Below are 20072 nucleotides of genomic sequence, written 5' to 3'. Positions count from 1 at the left end.
CAGGTAGACAAAATCAGAAAAATTGCAGCTCTCTATCAGAAAAGGTTAGCAAACAATTATAACATCAAAAATTAAGGGAAGGAAAACACCAAAAATAAATATAACCTCATCACTTTAACCACAGACTCACAACACAAGATGGAATAAGTTGTGACAATAATGACTTAGAAGGGGAAGAGGAAAAGGACAGATTCAACTTAGTCTAAGGAAATAAGAGGACGTCAGAAAATGGACTACCCGGCCCTGTGGCTTGGTGGTTAAGTGCGCGCACTGCAATGCTGGTGGCCCGGGTTCGGATCCCGGGTGCGCATAGAGGCACCACTTCTCCGTCCATCCTGAGGCCGAGTCCCACATGCAGCAACTAGAGGGATGTGCAGCTATGACATACAACTATCTACTGGGGCTTTGGGGGGAAAAAATTAAATAAATAAAATCTTAAAAAAAAAAAGAAAATGGACTACCTCATCTATGAGATTTTTTTATACAAACCTCATGGTAACCACTAAACAAATAATCAGAACAGAGACACATACGATAAATAAAGAGAAAACTAAGAAAACCACCATATAGACCTACCAAACTGAATTGGTAATCCAAAACACATGGGATGAAAAACAAAGGAAATGCAGAAGAACCACAAAATGAGTGATAAAATAGCAAGATTAAGCCCTCATATAGCAATAGTCACTGTAAATGTAAACGGACTGAATTCTCCAATCAAAAGACAGAAAGTGGCAGGATGGATTAAAAAACAAGATCCAACAATATGCTGTCTCCAGGAAACACATCTCAGTTCTAAAGACAAACACAGGCTCAGAGTGAAAGGATGGAAGACAATACTCCAAACTAATGGCAAACAACAGAAAGCAAGTGTTGCCATATTTATATGAGACAAAGTAGACTTCAAGATAAAACAGGGAATGAGAGACAAAGCGAGATAATATATAATGATAAAAAGAACACTCCACCAAGAAGACATATCACTTATAAATATGCATGCACCCAACACAGGAGCACCAAAGTACATAAAGCAACTATTAACAAACCTAAAAGGAGATATTAACAACACAATAATAATACAGGATCTTAACACCCACTTACATCAATTGATAGATCACCGAGACAAAAAGTCAATATGGAAGTAGTGGACATAAACGAAAAACTAGAAGAGATGGACTTAATAGCTACATAGAGAGCACTCCATCCAAACGCAGCAGATTACACATTCTTCTCAAGCACGCACGGAACATTCTCAAGGATAGACCATATGCTAGGAAACAAGAGAAGCCTCTATAAATTTAAGAAGATTGAAATCACAACAAGCGTCTTTTCCAACCATAACACTATAAAACTAGAAATCAACTACAAGAAAAAAACTGGGAAAGTGACAAAGATGTGGAGACTAAACAACATGCTACTGAACAATCAATGGATCATTGAAGAAATTAAAGGAGAAATCAAAAAATATCTGGAGACAAATGAAAATGAAAATACACCATACCAACTCATATGGGATGCAGCAAAAGCGGTCCTGAGAGGGAAACTCAAAGCCATACAGGCTCACCTTAAGGAACAAGAAAAATCCCAAATAAGCAATATTAAACTACACCTAACAGAATTAGAAAAAGAAGAACAAATAAAGCGAAAGTCACCAGAAGGAGGGAAATAATACAAATTAGAGCAGAAATAAATGAAATTGAAACAAAAAGAAACAGTAGAAAAGATCAATGAAACAAAGAGCTAGCTCTTTGAGAAGATAAACAAAATTGACAAACCCTTAGCCAGAGTCACTAAGAAAAAAGAGAGAAGGCTCAAATAAATAAAATTAGAAATGAAAGAGGACATATTACAACAGATAACACAGAAATACAAAGGATGATAAAAGAATACTATGAAAAACTATATGCCAACAAATTGGACAATCTAGAAGAAATGGATAAATTCTGAGACTCATACAACCTCCCAAAACTGAATCAAGAAGAAACAGAGAATCTAAATAGACCAATCACAAGTAAAGAGACTGAAACAGTAATTAAAAACCTCCCAAAAAATACAAGTCCAGGACTAGATGGGTTCTCTGGAGCATTTTACCAAACAGTCAAAGAAGATTTAATACCTATCCTTCTCAAATTATTCCAAAAAAGAGAGGAAGATGGAATACTTCCTAATACATTCCAAGAAGCCAACATCACCCAGATACCAAAGCCAGACAGGGACAGTACAAAGAAGGAAAATTACAGGCCAGTATTGCTGATGAACATAGATGCAAAAATCCTCAACAAAATATTGGCAAATTGAATACAGCAATACATTAAAAAGATCATATATCATGATCAAGTGGGATTTATACCAGGGACACAGGGATGGTTCGACATCTGCAAATCAATCAATGTGATACATGACATTAACAAAACAAGGAATAAACACCACATGATCATCTCAATAGATGCAGAGAGGCATCTGACAATATCCAACATCCATTTATGACAAAAACTCTCAATAAAATGGGTATAGAAGGAAAGTACCTCAACATAATAAAGGCCACATATGACAAACCCACAGCCAACATCATACTCAATGGGGAAAAACCGAAAGCCATTCCTCTGAGAAGAGGAGCAGGAAAAGGGTGCCGACTCTCGCCACTCTTACTCAACATTGCAGGTTTTGGCCAGAGCACTTAGGCAAGAAAAAGGAATAAAAGGAATTCAAATAGGCAACGAAGAAGTGAAATGCTTGCAGTTTGCAGACAACATGATTTTATATATAGAAAACCCTAAAGAATCCATTGGAAAACTATTAGAAATAATCAACAACTACAGCAAACTTGCAGGGTACAAAATCAACTTATAAAAATAAGTTGCCTTTCTATATTCTAATAATGAGCTAACAGAGAAAGAACTCAAGAACACAATCCCATTAACAACTGCAACAAAAAGAATAAAGTAACTAGGAATAAATTTAACCAAGGAGGTGAAAGACCTATACAATGAAAACTATAAGACATTATTGAAAGAAATCAATGATGACATAAAGAAATGGAAAGATAACCTATGCACATGGATTGGAAGAATAATCATAGTTAAAATGTGCATACTACCTAAAGCAATCTACAGATTCAGTGCAACCCCAATCAGAATCCCAGTGACATTCTTCACGGAAATAGAACAAAGAATACTAAAATTCATATGGGGCAACAAAACACCCCAAATAGCTAAAGCAATTTTGAGAAAAAAGTACAAAGCTGGAGGCATCACAATCCCTGACTCCAAAATATACTACAAGGCAATAATAATTAAAACAGCATGGTACTGGTACAAAAACAGACACACAGATCAATAGAACAGAATTGAAAGCCCAGAAATAAAACCACACATCTATGGACAGCTAATCTTTGACAAAGGAGCTAAGAACATACAATGGAGAAAGGAAAGTCTCTTCAATAAATGGTGCCAGGAAAACTGAACAACCACGTGCAAAAGAATGAAAGTAGATCATTTTCTTTCACCATACACAAAAATTAACTCAAAATGGATCAAAGACTTGAAGGTAAGACCTGAAACTATAAAACTCCTGGAAGAAAATAAAGGCAGTACACTCTTTGACATCGATCATAGAGGGATCTTTTTGAATTCCATGTCTACTTGGACAAGGGAACAAAAGAAAAAAAAACAAGTGGGACTTCATCAGACTAAAGAGCTTCTGCAAGGCAAAGGAAATCAGGGTCAAAATGAAAAGACAACCCACCAGCTGGGAAAAAATATTTGCAACTCATACATCTGAAAGGGGTTAATCTCCGTAATATATAAAGAACTCACACAACTGAGCAATAAAAAAACAAACAACCCAATCAAAAAATGCGCAGAAGATTGAACAGACATTTTCCAAGGAAGATATACAGATGGCCAATAGGTACATGAAAAGATGTTCAACATCAACAATCATCAGGGAAATGCAAATTAAAACTACACTAAGATATCACGTTACACCCATTAGAATGGCCATAATCACCGAGACAAAAAATAACAAATGTTGGCGAGGTTGTGGAGAAACAGGAACTCTCATTCACTGCTGATGAGAAAGCAAACTGGTGTAGCCTCTATGGAAAACAGTATGGAAATTTCTCAAAAAATTAAAAATAGAAATACCTTATGATCCAGCTATCCCACTACTGGGTATTTATCCAAGAACCTGAAATCAACAATCGAAAGAGGCTTATGCACTCCTATGTTCATTGCACCGTTATTCACTATAGCCAAGAAGTGGAAGCAACCCAAGTGTCCCTCGACTGATAATCGGATAAAGAAGATGTGGTATATATATACAATGGAATACTACTCAGTCATAAAAGACAAAATGGTCCCATTTGCAACAACATGGATGGATCTGGAGGGTATTAACGTTAAGCGAAATAACCCAGACAGAGAAAGACAAACACCGCATGATTTCACTTATATGTGGAAGATAAACTAACACACGGACAGAGAGAACAGTTTGGTGGTTACCAGGGGGAAGGAGGTTGGGAGGTGGGCACAAGGGTTGAAGGGACGCATTTATATGGTGACTGACAAACAATAATGTACAACGAAAATTTCACAATCTTATAAACTATTATGATACCAATAAAATATATATATATATAAATGGATGAAACACTCCAATCAAAAGGCAGAGACTGGCAGAATGGATTAAAAAAACATGATCCAACTACATGCTATCTACTAGAGACACACTTTAGTTCAAAGACACAAATAGGTTGAAAGTAAAGGATGGAAAAAGATATATCATGCAAACAACAAATACAAAACATCTGGAATAGCTATCCTAATGTCAGACAAAAATAGACTTTACAACAAAAAATGTTACTAGAGATAAAGTGGTACATTTCATAATTATAAAAGGGTCAATCCATCAAGAAGATGTAACAATTCTAGACATATATGCACCTAAAAACAGAGCCCCAAAACACACAAAACAAAAACTGACGTAATTGAAGACAAATAGACAATTCAACAATAGTTGAACACTTCAATACCCTACTTTCAATGATGTATAGAACCAATAGGCAGAAGATCAACAAGGAAATAGAAGACTTGAAAAACACTACAGACCAATTAGACCTAATGGACTATATCTAAAGAACACTCCAATCAAAAGTAGCAGATATGCATTCTTCACAAGCACACATGGAACATTCTCTAGGATAGACCATATGCTAGTCCATAAAACAAGACTCAATAATTTTAAAAGGATTGAAGCCATACAAAATATGTTCTCAGACTAAAATGGAATTAAATTAAAAATCAGTAACAGAAGAAAGTTTGGGAAATTCAAAAATATGTAGAAATTTAAAAACACACTCCTAATAACCAATATGTCAAATAAGAAAATACTTTGAAATGAATGAAAATTAAACACAATATACCAAAACTCATGGAATGCATGTAAAGCAGTGCTCAGAGGGAAATTTATAGCTGTCAATGCCTACATTAAAAAAGAAAAACACCTCACATCAGTAACTTAAACTTCCACCTTAAGAAACCATAACAGAACAGCAAACTAAACTCAAAGCAAGCAGAAGAAAGGAAATAGTAAAAATTGAAAATTGATAATAATAAAGAGCAGAGATTAAAAGAATAAGAAATAGAAAAGCAACAGAGAAAACCAACAAAATCAAAAGTTAGTTATTTGAAAAGATCAACAAAATTGACAAATCTCTACCTAAATGACCAAAAAAAAGGAAGAGAAAACTTAAATTACTAAAATCAGGAATTAAAGAGAGGAGATCATTACCAACCTTATAGAAATAAAAAGGACTAGAAGGGAATACTATGAACAACTGCATGCATCAATTAGATAAATGAAATGGGCAAATTCCTAGAAAACACAAATTACCAAAAAATCCTCAAGAAGAAACAGAAAATTTGAATAGATCTATAACAAGAGAATGAATTAATAACTTTAAAACACCCCACAAAGAGAAGCCTAGGACCAGACAGATTCACTAGTAAATTCTATCAAACGTTTAAAGAAAAATTAACACCAATCCTTCACAACCTCTTCCAAAAAATAGAAGAGGAAGAAACACTTCCCAACTCATTCTATAAGACCAGTATTACCCTGATATCAAAACCAAAGACATTACAAGAAAACTACAGACTAATATCCCTTATCAATAAACATAAAAATCCTCCACAAAATACTAGCAAATTAAATCCAGCAACATATAAAATGATCATACAGAATGACCAAGAGGGATTTGTCCCAGGAATATCTCAGCAAGGTTGGTTTAACAACCAAAGATGAATTAATATAACACACTACATTATAAAATAAAGGACAAAACCATATGATCATCACAACAGGTACAGAAAAAGCATCTGACAAAATCCAACACCCTCTCATGATGAAAATGCTCAACTAAAATTAGAAGGAAATTTCCTCAATCTGATAAAGGGCATCAACAAAAAACCCAGAGCTAACATCATATGCCATGGTAAAAGACTAAATGCTCTTCCTCTAAAATCAGGAAAAAGATGTCCACTATTGGCAGTTCTATTCAACATTGTACTAGAGATGCTAGCTAGGGAAATTAGGAAAAAATAAAGAAATAAAAAACATCCAGATTGGAAAGTAAGGAGTAAGATTATCTCCACTTGTAAGAGGCATAATCTCCTAAGGAATCCACTAAAAACTATTAGAACTAATAAACAAGTTCCATGAGGTTGCAGGATACAAGATCAACATACAAAAATCCTGTATGTAAGATTAGACATACAGCTCAAAGAAATAAAATTAAGAGTTCAGAAATAAACCAATTTATGGTCAATTGACTTTTGACAAGAGAGACAAGACAACTCAATGAGAAAAGAATAGCCATGAAATTTCAACAAATCATGCTGGGACAACTGGATATCCACATGCAAAAGAATGAACTTGGACCCTTACTTCACAACATATACAGAAATTAACTCAAAATGGACCACAGACCTAAACGTAAGAACTTAAATTATAAAACTCTTAAAGAAAACCACAGAAGTAAATCTTCATGACCTTCCATTAGGCAAAGCCTTCTTAGATCCAACACCAAAAGCACAAGTGACAAAAGAAAAAAACAAATTACACTCCATCTAAACTGAAAACTTTTGTGTTGCAAATGATACCATGAAGAAAAGGAAATGACAGTCCTCAGAATGGGAGAAAATATTTGTAAATCGTATATCTTAAAATGGACTTGTATGCAGAATATGGAAAGAATTCTTAACACTCGACAATACAAAGACAACTCAATTAAAAAATGGACAAAGGATTTGAATAGATATTTCTCCAAAGAAGATATACAAATAACCAATAAGCACATGAAAACATGCTCAACATCACTGGTCATTAGGGAAATGCAAATCAAACCACAATGTCATATCATTTCACATCCACTAAAATGGCTATATTCAAAAAACAGACAACAACAATCATTGCTGAGGATGTAGAGAAACTGAAACCCTCATAAACCAGTAAGATGTATAACGGTGCAGCCACTTGGGAAAACAGTTTGGCAGTTCCTCAAAAGTTTAAACACAGAATTAATTACCCTATGACCTAGCAATTCCACTCCCAGGTATATACCTGAAAGAAATGAAAAGATGTCTAGATAAAAACTTGCACACAAGTACTCCCTACAATATGTTGAAACACTAGAATAAAGAATAAATAGCAGCATTATTCATAACAGCCAAAACGTGGAAACATCCCAAATGTCCATCAATTGCTGAATAGAGAAATAAAATATTATTTGACAATAAAAAGAAATTAAGTACTGATACATGCTATGACATGGATAAAACTTGAAAATAATACGCTAAGTGAAAGAAGCCAGTAACAAAAACCACAAGTTATATGATTTCATTTATATGAAATGCCCAGAATAGGCAAATTCACAGAGACAGAAAGTAGATTAGTGGTTGCCAAGGGATGAGTGAGGGAGAAATGGAGAGTGAGGACTAATGGGTATTGGTTTCTTTTTTAGGGTAATAAAAATATTCTAAAATTAGACAGTGGTGATCATACTAAAAACTAATGAACTGTACATTTTTGAAGGGTGAATTTCAAGGTATGAGAATTCTATCTCCATAAAGCTAATATAAAAAAATTATACTTGGGCTAGCCCGGTGGCGTGGCGGTTAAGTGCGCACGCTCCGCTTTGGCGGCCCGGGGTTCGCAGGTTCGGATCCTGGGCTAACACCAACACACCGCTTGTCAAGCCATGCTGGGGCGGTGTCCCATATAAAACAGAGGAAGATGGCCACGGATGTTAGCCCAGGGCCAATCTTCCTCAGCAAAAAGAGGAGAATCAGCATTGGATGTTAGCTCAGGGCTAATCTTCCTTACACACACAAAAAAATTATACTTGTGATCTCGCTTATATGTGGAATCTAAAAAAGCCAAAATCATAGAAGCAGAGAGTAGAACAGTGGTTGCCAGGGGCTGGGGAAAATGGGAGATGTTGGTCAAAGGGACAAACTTCCAGTTATGAGAGGAATAAGTTCTGAGGATGTAATGCACAGCATGGTGACTATAGTTAACAACCCTGTATTGTATACTCAAAAGTTGCTATGAGAGTAAATTTTAAATGTTCTTACCATAAAAACAACAAAATGGTAATTATGTGAGCTGAAGGATGTGTCAACTAACCTGGTTGTAGTAAACATTTCACAATATATACCTGTACCAAATCATCACAATGTGTACCTTAAACTTACACAATGTTATATGTCAATTATATCTCAGTAAAGCTGGGGAAAAAATATCATACCATATTGATGCTATCTATATAAAGTTCAAAAACAAGTAGAATTAATTTATGATATTAAAAGTCAGGATAGTGGTTACTTTTAGGTGGGAGACTGCAGGTAGTAAATGGGAGGAGACACAAGGGTGCACAGGCTGACAGCAATGTTCTATTTCTTAACCTTGGTGATGTTTACTTTGATACTTCACAGAGCTGTATAGCTATGATTTGTGTACTTTATTCTGTATATGTTATACTTCAATAGAAAAGTTTTAAAAAAGGAAAGAAACATGGTTTTTGCTTAAAAAAATTATACTTGACAATATGTTGAGACACTAGAATAAAGAATAAATCTTCTCAAGGATACTTTTTCTGTAATCACTTCAACAATAGCGAAAAATAAACTCTTTTTAATATAAAAGGATAAATTAACTGTAATGGATATTAGCAATAATGGACTTCACTAAGGATCAAAGTTAAAAGGAAAGTGAAAAATGCAAGGGGTCAGATGGTCTTGGGCTTCACATTTTTCTATGCCTGGGTAGACAGTATTTAGGAACCTCACAGGGCTCTTATGAGAAGTGAGAGAACTGTAGAAAGTGCCTCCCTAGCACATAATAGACACTAAATGTCTACCACGTTTCCTTCCCTTCAGGCCACATCTTCCTGCAACTCAGTAACCCACACTGTTTCTTGCTACATACATCTTCCACTTCTCAGACAGGACGATGTCTTGCACCTACTCCAGATTCTACTTTATCTTATTCGGCCTCAAGTCACCCACTCTAACACCAAAAGAGTCTCAACCAGTCCTACTACCACCTGACTGCTTGAAAATAAAATTATATTTTTCTACCTTCCCACTGCAGCACAGATCCACCTAGAAAACATATCTTCTATTTCCACCCACAATATTCATCACTGCTAAATATACTCCAGACATTTCTTCCTTTTTATATAATTACAATATGGAAATCATTCAGATTTGTCTGCAAAACTATTTTTTTAAACTATTCACAGATTTTACTGACAACTGACTTTTAAAATATAGCATTATCCCCTCTAAACTTCATTACTGGAAATAAGTACTACCACTTCTCTATTTCTTTAATATGTTGTTAGTTTTACATTTTTGGCATAGAAGGTTTTGCTTAAAGATGAACTTTTATAAATTAAATCTTCTTGTGCTTTCACAAATCATGTATTTAATAAAGTAACTAAATGTGAGGCTTTGGTACCAAGAAGCCTCTTTTCTTCTGGTCACAGAAAGGGAGAGGCTCATTGTTGTGCAAGCCAGCAGCTATTCTTTCAGACAGCCAGTTAGGAGGGAAACATAAAGAAAACGAACTCCACACGCTGATACCAGCACTTAAGGCAACAAGGGGGGATGAATGGTGAAAACAATCGGAAATGACTACAAAAATATACTCACAGCCTCAAAATGCAAGTGGCTATCCTTTAAGAAATCTTGAATCTTGTCCTTGGGTAAAATAGTGAATCGAAATCGAAGGAGGTCCATTTCTTGTTGAATGAACCAGCGTCTAAGATCCTCACTGAAATGGAGACAAGGAAATTACAGTATAAATGAAAAGTCCAGTGATTATTTTAAAAGCCCACTGATTATTAAATCCAAGAAATTTTGATGAAGCAATATTCAAACACAAGCAAGATGCCAATAGACAGAAGTTAAAAGCATACAAGTTTCTATTGAGATAAAGAGAATATGAATACCACATACCACAATCTTCCAGGGATGGATTGAATATGGGGGAGAGAGGTGTTATGCACATAAACTTAAAAGAATTAAATATAGAATACTTCAAGTCCAGCTGCATTATTATCAAATAATATAAAACAAAATAGTTTATTGCATTTAATGTAACTGCAAAATAGTCACTTACATTAGAAGATGGGGTATTCCTTCAGTCTAAGGTGGTTTTACCAATGCCAAATAAACACAAAATTTTTTAAAGGTAACTTTATCTCTGAATAGATTATGATCAGATAAACTTCGCAAAGGAACTTTGCTTACAGCTCTAGAGTTTATAATGTCACAAAATTTAATATGCAGAAGTACACCTCAATTTTTTAAAAGTCAACATACAAACATATTAATTTACAAGACAGATACATAATGGGCATTACTGTTGTTATAAAATAATTATGCTACTGCAAGTAAAATATGATTTCGTTTTTTTCCGAAGTGATTTTCACAGATTGTCAGCAATTCATTTACTATAGCATATGCTTTCTTACAAAATAAAAACTCGAGAACCAAAGTTGGTCAATAATTTCTCAGTTATTTTCTTGGGACACTAAACAAGTCAAGATTCTCATTTAATAAGCCTAATAATAAAAAGAAACATAATAATAAGCATGTTATTTAGCTAAAATTAATATAGGAAAAAAACACAAAAGTTTAAGGGAAAAAATAAAGCAACTAACTCCTTCTCCCTCTGGGTGGCACTATTGACTCACAGGAAACCAACGACCAAAGGAAAGTATCTTAATCTAATGGGCATTAGCCCATATATCTCAACTTCTAAAAATCTGTATTGAATTCAACTGTGTGTAGATTCATTATTTACATTTATTAGTATATTATATTTATTATTATAAATAGCACCACTTTTTTTTGAGAAAAAAGTCTTTCTTCCTAATGAAATCCACTCCAATTTTAAATCCCAAGTGAAGACTCTCTCCCACAAAGTTAAAAAGTGTTTCAACAGGCAAAACTTTGCAATAGAAATTTTTTTCAATATTTTTTAGTAAATAACTTGTTTCAAACAATTTGCTGCAACAGTGTTCAACCCATGAACTCCTGGTTTCTGATGTTATCTTGAGTTTCCCTATGGTCAGTACAACACACGTTAGCTTCCCATGTACCAACTCACAACCCAGGAGACCAGACCTGACTGGGGGGGTGTGAATATGTACTCACGACTGGCAATATGCAAGGCGCAATATAAAGTGAGAAATATGATCTCTTCTGCGTGGTTCATACTCATCTTCTAAGCTTTCCTTAAAAATAACAGCACATGAATAAAATAAACGCATTAGAATGGTAAGAGGTATAAAGAAATACTGAATCAGCATAAGCCAATAGCAAAGTAAAAGTTTCAAAAACACAAATTGCATAACATGCATTCCAGGATAATTATCATTTTCCTTACGTTAGCAATCAGGTGAAACTGAGAACTGAACTATCTCAACAAAACCTCCTGGGTTGGGACCCCACTATTTCCTTCCCATCAACTCCTCCTCTCTTAACTTTCTTTCTTACCCAGCCAACACCCAGGGTACTCACATCTTCAACCACTTCTTATATCAAACCTCAACTGCTTTCATTTCAACCATTTGGCAAAACCTACATTCTAAATAAATCTACAGCTACACTCTGCAGTCCTATCTCCAAAACACTGAGACCCTCTGTGAAAAAAATACACAATTATGGGAATTTGGAATATTAAAAATTCACAGGGGCCAGCCCGGTGACACAAGCCGTTAAGTGTGCGCGTTCCACTGCGGCAGCCGGGGGTTCGCAGGTTCAGATCCCGGGAGCGAACCGACGCACCGCTTGTGCACCATGCTGTGGCAGCATCCCATATAAAGTAGAGGAAGATGGGCACAGATATTAGCCCAGGGCCAATCTTCCTCAAGAAACAAGGGGAGGATTGGCATCGGATGTTAGCTCAGGGCTAGTCGTCCTCATAAAAAAAAAAAAAAAAATTTCACAGCCTCTAATCTCAATTGGACCTTTCCAAACCAAAGAATCCTTATTCAAGTCCAACATAGTAAGAGCAAACGTGTCTTGACCACTTAGCAAGTACCAGGCACTGTTATAAGCATTTTTAATCTACTAACCCATTTAATCCTTTAAAAAACCTAAGAGAGAGGTACTCCTATATCCCTATTTTAAAGATGAGGACACTGAGGCACGGGGAAGTTATATAATTTGTCCAGGGTCACGAACCTTGTAAGTAACACAGATGGGATCTGATACATAGTCATCTCTTTCCTCACTTCTTGGAAAAGCTGTTTGAGTCTTCACTGGTTGGCCCAAGCTCCCTACCACAGCACCTTTCCTTTCTCTCTCACAGACGACTTCATCCACTTTACAGAAAATAAAGGACACCAGGCCAACTTCTTCAGCTCCAAGCTTCTGCAACCACTGTTGTACTGCCTTCCCTTCCATCTCTGTGGACAAAGCGCCCCCCTTCCTCCTCCATAAAGCTATCCCTAACACCTAAACCCTGCAACCCATCTGCTCTTGCCTCCTAAGGACCTTGACTTATCAAATGCTCTCTCAAAGTATCTTCAAGATCCCCTCCTCTTCTTTCTCTTCTAGATCTTTCTGCTCAGCTTATAAACATGTTCAAGTATCTCCTGTCATGTGTGTGTGTGTATCTTCTCTTTTCCTTACAAATTCTTCTACCTTCAGATCTATTTCTCCCCTGTGTTTCAGCTAAACATCTTAAAAGAGTATATATTCCACTTCCACTCTCTCCTCCCAACACTGCCATCGTTCTGGCTTCTACTTCTATCTATAAGGCCTCACCCAGTTGATAAATTCTATGGATTCTGTACAACTCATCTTGCATGATCTATCCTAAGCTTCTGAAATTGTATGGTGAAGAGTACAATCATGGAGACAAAATGTCCAGATTCGAATCTTGGCTCCACCATTTACTGTCTTTTGACCTTAGGCAAGTTACTTAGCCTATCGATGACTCAGTCTCCTCATCTGTAAAATAGGGATGATAACAGTACCCACCTCATAAGACTGCTGTCTGGATTACACAGGTTAATATTATAATGCACTTAGAGCAAACTCTGGGACATAGTAAGCATAATATGAATGTTTGCTATTGTTATTCCTGCGGTATCCTTATTTATATCATGATCATTATTATTAAACTCCAGCCTTCCTTGGCTGCCATGACACTATTATCCTGGCTGATCTCCTACCTCTCAGGTAGCTCCTTCCTCCTCCTCCAATTCCACTTTCCCTTAAATATTGGTATTCCCAGTATCCTGTCCTCCATCATCTCTTCTCACTCAAATATATTCCTAGGATGCTCTCACCTACTCCTGATGATCCCAACCTTCCTCTTAAAACTACACTCCCACTCCAGATGTCCCCTAAGTCCAGACCTGTATGCATATTCAACTGTCCACTAGACATCTCCACAAGCACCTCAAATTCATGTCTAGAACTAAACTTAACATCTTCCTTCTAAGACTTGCCCCTCCTGTACATCACATCTCAAAATATCACCACCATCTGCCTAGCTGTCCTAACCAGAAACCTGGTGTCATTCATAGCTCTTCTCTCTCTTCTCCCTGCAATCAGTCACTAAAATCTTTTGATTCTACCATCTTAATATCTCTTCAATCAGTCCTCTTCTCTCCATTTAATTCACTGTCCTCATTTCCAGGGTCCTAACTGGTTTTCCTCCTACCAAGCATGACCCTGTCAATCTGCTGTTGGCAGTCATTTTCCCAAAATAAAAATCTGATCACATCCATCAAGATGCAGTTCCAGCACTACCTCTTCTGGGAAGCCTTCCCAAACCTCCCCAGTCTGGGCTGGGTAATTATATGTGCTCTTGGAATTCCTGGAGCACACATGTCAGAAAAGTAGTCATCATCCTGTATTGCACAGGGTACATGTGGCAGTGTCTGGAGACATCTACCAGGTAGAAGCCAGAGATGCTACGGAGCATCCTACAATGCACAGGACCTGCACCAAGGAACTATCAGGCCCCCAATGTCGACAGTCCCAAGGTTGAGAAAACCTGCCATATTATAATCATCTGACTACATATCAATCACCCCTAGTAGAGTGCAGGAAGCTTCAGGCAGAGTCTATGCTATATTAGTCTTTTTTAAAGCCCTGTGCCTAATACAAGACCTCTCTCACCACTGATACTCAGTACGTGAATATATACCTACTGAAAGAATTTTTTTTTTCCTCTTTTACTTACTCTGTAGGAAAACTTGAGTTTTCGAATCTCAGACTCCAACTTACTCTGGTATGGCTCGGTCCCTTTCACATAGCTCACACCAAGATTTTCAACTGATTTTAGCACTAGAAAATATTTTAAAAACAGAAGAAAGGAAAAAATGTATAAATGCAAGATAATTTTTAAAAACTAAATCCAAGACAAATAAAATCTATGGATAGCAATTCCATAATTACTTGTTTATAAAAGATGACAAGTTGTAACGGTTTTATTTGCTGCAAGTACATTATATAAATTACATATGTTTATAAGAGGCTAATCTCCATCCATGTGCAGAAAACACCCACGTCCCACAGCATAATCTAATACCAGGGATTCTCAGCCAGAGGGAGGGAGTGGTGGGGGACAATCACTGCTGAACGGAACCACCACTGTTGAGGAATGGAAAAGTGTGTCAGTATGGAAAAAAGATTAACCATCCCTTGTTTGCATCCCTCATGTGGAGCTGTCTGTCAGGCAGTCTACTTCATTTACTGAGCACAGAATCATCAGAAGCCCTTCCTTTCCTGATGAAGCAGAGAAGGCAAAGACACAAGAGTGAAGAAGCAAGGCCCTCCAATCATCCAAGTGAACTGTTCTGAATAGATGCTACATACTGTTCACTGGTTCCTAAAGCCCCTTGTCAATACTTCCTCAGATAAAGTCTTCCTCTATCAATATGAAAAGAGGCATTTTTAAATTCAAGAATGAAAAACTTCTAAAAGGAATCCTGAAAATAAACCCATGTCCCACAGGTGCTATTATTTCTGTTTCAGTTCATGCCAAGCTCATTCCTTTTTTCCACCAACACACAGAGGATTAGGAGGCCCGACTACAGTAGCCACATCCTTCTTACACCCCAATATTGTGCCATCAGCTTGGCACAAAATGCCCTTAATTATCCATACTTCTCCATCTACCCTGAACTTGTTACTGTTCCCACAAATGACATTCTTTCTCATGCCTCCAAGCCTTTGTACAGCTTGGAAAAACCTATCACTTCTTCTCTGTTGAGAAATTTCTACTCATCCTTCAAGGTCCAGATCACATTCAACTTCTCTAACAAGCCTTACTTAATCAGACTAAGTCAGTCACTCCCACTTCAATGTTTCAATAGCACTACTATTTACCTCTACTAGAGCACTTAAAATACCAAATTCTGATTATAATTTTGGATGTCTGTCTCCGTGTACTGGAATGCAGTTTCAACAAAGGTGAGAATTACATTATTCATCTCAAAATCCCTGCCACTAGAATATAGTAGCACTCAATAAATATGCACCGTACAGTCAATAAATGAATGAACAGCAAACCTTCAATAAATATTTGTTGAATGAATTGCTGAACGAAGGAAATAAAGTACCCACACTCATTCCCACAAAGTACAAGTGAGGGTCTCAAGAATATATAAATTCTAATTCACATATCACTCACATTTAACTCTATCGATAGCCAAGTTTTCAAACTCTATCAAAGATATGTTTTCAGAAGGTGGCTGCAAGTAAAACTGAAGGCTGTGAGGGTAGGAAGCGTTCCTCTGGTCACCTGCCAACCTCAGCTTCCTCCGCTTTCCTCCAGAAAACTGCATCTTGTTACCTTGTAAGGAAGCATATAAAATGGTTAAAATGATGGAAGGCGGAGTTGGAAAAAAAACAACAAACAAAAAAATAACTCCACATGCACAAGAAAAAAAAACTGAAGTTGAAGGGCATGCACAAAATGTTAACAGTGGTTATCCCTGGGTGTTTGTTGTCTCTCTGCTATCTTCCAGATTCTCTACAATACACCTGTAACAATTTAGTCATGGGGGGCGGGGGGCGGGTGCTAGGGAAGACGCAGGTGGTGGTCCTAACTTTCAGCACATGCAAGTCAGGTGATGTCGCCTGCTCACTATAGGTCTGTGTCCCACCGTCCTTAGATGTCTGCGGTCTCGAGAGTTCGGATGAGGTTTGACACGAGCTGCAATCCTGAACTCGGAGGGAAGCGCGGCAGGTTCGAGCGAGATAAGAGACTTAATGCGCCGGGTCCAGTTACTCACTTCCTATCCGATAACCCTGGGAAACTGAACAACTGTCTTTCGAACCCAGTCTTTCGGAACTCCTTTTAGGGAGCATCCACAGTTCTCAAACTCCCACCCCGATCCTCCCCCACTCTCCTCCGGCGAAGCTCTCTCTCCTCCCCTCAGCGGCACCTGCACCTCTGCCCTAAACAACCAACCCACACCCCAGACCCTCACCCCCGCCAGGGCAACCCTGCTCCCACCGCCCGCAACGTGCTCTCCCTGGTCTCTCGACTTGCAAGCCTCAACACCAGGATTACGGTCCGCCCTTAATCCGCGGGAGTTTCTCTTACCCGCAAACACACCAAACGCGAAAACACGCAACCGCTGACAGCCGCTCGCCCGAGTGGCGGGAGATTTCTTATGGAACGGAAGCGGAAGTGGCTGGCCCGCAAGTCCCGCCCCCTGGCTGGCCCCCCCGGCCCCGCGTGGGCCCTGCGCATGCTCAGTAGGCTCTTCTGGGAGCCGAGAGTGTGCCGTCTCCTTTGCCAGCTTCAAGTTTTTTAAATATGGGTGTCTTTGATTCCTAATTTGAAGCTGCGCGTTCTGTATTTGGAGTCGGTAGCTTTTACCGTTGAAACTGGGGTGCTAGAATGCTAGCGGCAAAAATTCCACACGCCAAGAGTGAAGCAACATAATTTGGTTTGGGGCCGCTGGCCAAGATTCCCTAAACTGAAAATGGGGCGCTTTCACCCGCAGGGCTGGCGCTCATCACTTTCGATCTGGGGGAGGAATAGAGGAAGAATAGGCGTTTACTGAGGTCCTTTTTTGCACCCGGCTCAGTATTAGGGGCTCTGTTTTTTCTTGTTTAATCTTTCAGCGACCCTATAAGGTAGGTCGTATTACTCCGATTTTACAGATGAGAAAACAGAAGCTAATGCCCATCTATGTACAATACATATTTTGTTTTTTCTATCGGACAGCAAACCCCATGAGGACAGACTACGTTCAGTCCACTCCCCTCTCCCCGCCACAACCCTCGCGCATAGGAAGCGCCCAGCAAACTACCTGGAATGAACTAGAATGAATGAATGCACACATGCAGAAATCGCTCCGGGGTCTACAGAAATTAGAAGAGATCAGGCTCAGAGGGAAGAAGAAGCGGGGGTCGAAGAAGTGGAGAGCGCTGGGGGGAGAGTGGATCTCGGACTGCAGACTCGGAAGCGGCGGGTCAGAGCCTCACCAGGTGTCCAACGGGTCTGTAGGGTTTTCAAGAGCTGGAGTAAACTTCACTGTGGCCTCGAGGAGGCGTGTCTCACTTACAAAAGTGTTGGAGAAAGGCTCTGGTAAAAGTAGTCATTGGTGGTGAAGAGCGCTTTGAAATGTTCGTTTTTAGAAATGCAGAGTATGTTGAAACAATATCAAGCTTCAAAGCACCTACCCAGCATGGACCAAACTGTCGCTGGCACTAGCTTTGTACCAGGACGTGTTCTAAGTGATATTCATGTCAATTCATTTTATTCTCGTAAGCATATGAGGTAGGTTCTATTATTTTACCCATTTTACAGATAAGGAAACCGTAGAATAGAGAAGCTAAGTGACTTCAAAGATCACTTAGGAAGTGACAGAGCCAGGTTTGAAGTCAGGGAGACTGTCTCCAAGCGCCACAGTGCTAACCACCACACTGTACTAATTCCATAATATGACAGCAGTGCCTCACCTGAATTCCCTCCTCTATCAGACACATAATTAGCATCACCTGAAAAAACCTGGATCACAGACCATAAAAACATTTACATGAATTTTTATCTGATCTCTGGATAGGGAAGGAATTTAGAGATCATAAATAACAAAGAAAAAATCTAAAGATTTGACTACAAAAATATAAAATTGTGTATCGAAAAAAATTACAAAGTTTTCTGCAGTCATCAAACTGGGGGAAAGGTTCACCATAAATATCATATCAAAAAGGCTAATACTGTCAGGATGTAAAGAACTTATATAAATTAATTAGAACAAAATCCTAAAACACAAATTGAAAAATGGGAAAAGAACAGCAACAGATAACTCATAGACAAAATAACTAACGATATAAAGTATGGGAAAAAAATGTTTATCATTGGCAGCAAAGAAATTTTCCCCTACAAAATTGGTAACGATTTTACAATGAAAATACTCAATGTTGGGCAAAGTACAGTGTGATGGGCTCACATAGGAATTGATTGTGGTACAGTTTGGGCCACTGCCTCACGGTGAAGAGTATTTTCTGTAATCCGGAAGCAATTGCAATACAGATCTACATATCACAGCATTACTAATGCACGATAATGTTATACATTTCAGTAGCCATATTTGGTAAATCACTGCAAGCTCTTTCATGTATTTATTCCATCAACAAAAATGGACTGACACAATGCTCAGCCCTGGCGACCAAGATGCATATAAATTACAGACCCCGACCTCACAATCAGGGGAAGGAAAATACATATAAACATATAACTTTTACTTCTACTAGACCATAAGCATCTGAAAAACAGGGATCACCGTGTCATTCATCTTTGTAACCTCAGTGTCTGGCACTCCGAGGCCCCTCAACAAATATTTATTTTATTGAATTGATGTAAAATGTGAGAGATGTATGAAAAAAGTGATGGATTCAGCTTGACATTCAACAGATGGTTTGAATCAAATATGACTCCAACCTATAATACTTCAAGTCCTCATCTGAAAACTTCATACACATTCCTTCCAGAATGACTTGGCTCCCCAGTTTAGCTTGTAATAAAGCACAGAGTACCTTCCCTGGCGGAGTTTCCATGACTCATCACTGCTCAGTTCAGCACCTGCCCTGGGCATTACCAGCTACAAACAGACTGTCCCACAGGGTACTCACCCCTCGAAGACTCCACAGCTCCAGAAGTTCTGTCCTGTAGTGTGTCACACTTGCAGCTGAGATTTTAGTTGCCATGCTTGGTAAATCAAAGTGAGTGTTCATTCTTCCCCTGTGCAGGCTGTGTCACCTAAAAACCAAAGGCGAGGTATGTTTCTCTACCCAGCGAGGACACTAGAAACTCTAGGTCCTGCCAGCTCTGCTCGCCATGGAAAGCAGAAAGACAGGAGGCATTTCCCGCGGGATAGCTGACACGTAAAAGCCAACACACAGTTAGCCAACCGCTGGTCCCTCCGCCCTTCCCACTTCACTGCCCACCTCTGGGGCATGGCTAGGGAAGAAACCTCAAGGAGCACCTCGTTCTTTCCCCCTTTGCTTCAGATTGCTTTTATTAGT

General features: G+C 38.2%; 1 protein-coding gene across 2 annotated transcripts in view; it reads right to left on the bottom strand.

Annotated features, from left to right (window-relative positions):
• Positions 1–17870, bottom strand: part of PRIM2 (DNA primase subunit 2) — a 270879-nt gene extending 253009 nt beyond the window's left edge. The window contains exons 1-5 of one of the 2 annotated variants that reach the window (XM_087438764.1): positions 17855–17870; positions 16222–16383; positions 14770–14873; positions 11724–11803; positions 10215–10335 (exon numbers count right to left, since the gene is read on the bottom strand). In XM_087438764.1, coding sequence (XP_087294890.1) covers positions 10215–10335; positions 11724–11803; positions 14770–14873; positions 16222–16375 — 459 coding nt within the window. In that variant the 5' untranslated portion in view covers positions 16376–16383; positions 17855–17870. Of the gene's footprint in view, positions 1–10214; positions 10336–11723; positions 11804–14769; positions 14874–16221; positions 16384–17139; positions 17201–17854 lie in introns of those variants that run through there. The other variant, XM_004423993.3, reaches the window with a different exon arrangement.
• Between the last annotated feature and the right edge of the window lie 2202 nt (positions 17871–20072).

This window comes from Ceratotherium simum, chromosome 13 (assembly GCF_057802395.1).
Source record: "Ceratotherium simum simum isolate JZ-2026a chromosome 13, ASM5780239v1, whole genome shotgun sequence".
In the NCBI taxonomy this organism is placed as follows: domain Eukaryota; kingdom Metazoa; phylum Chordata; class Mammalia; order Perissodactyla; family Rhinocerotidae; genus Ceratotherium; species Ceratotherium simum.
This window is presented reverse-complemented; position numbering and strand designations above follow the sequence as displayed.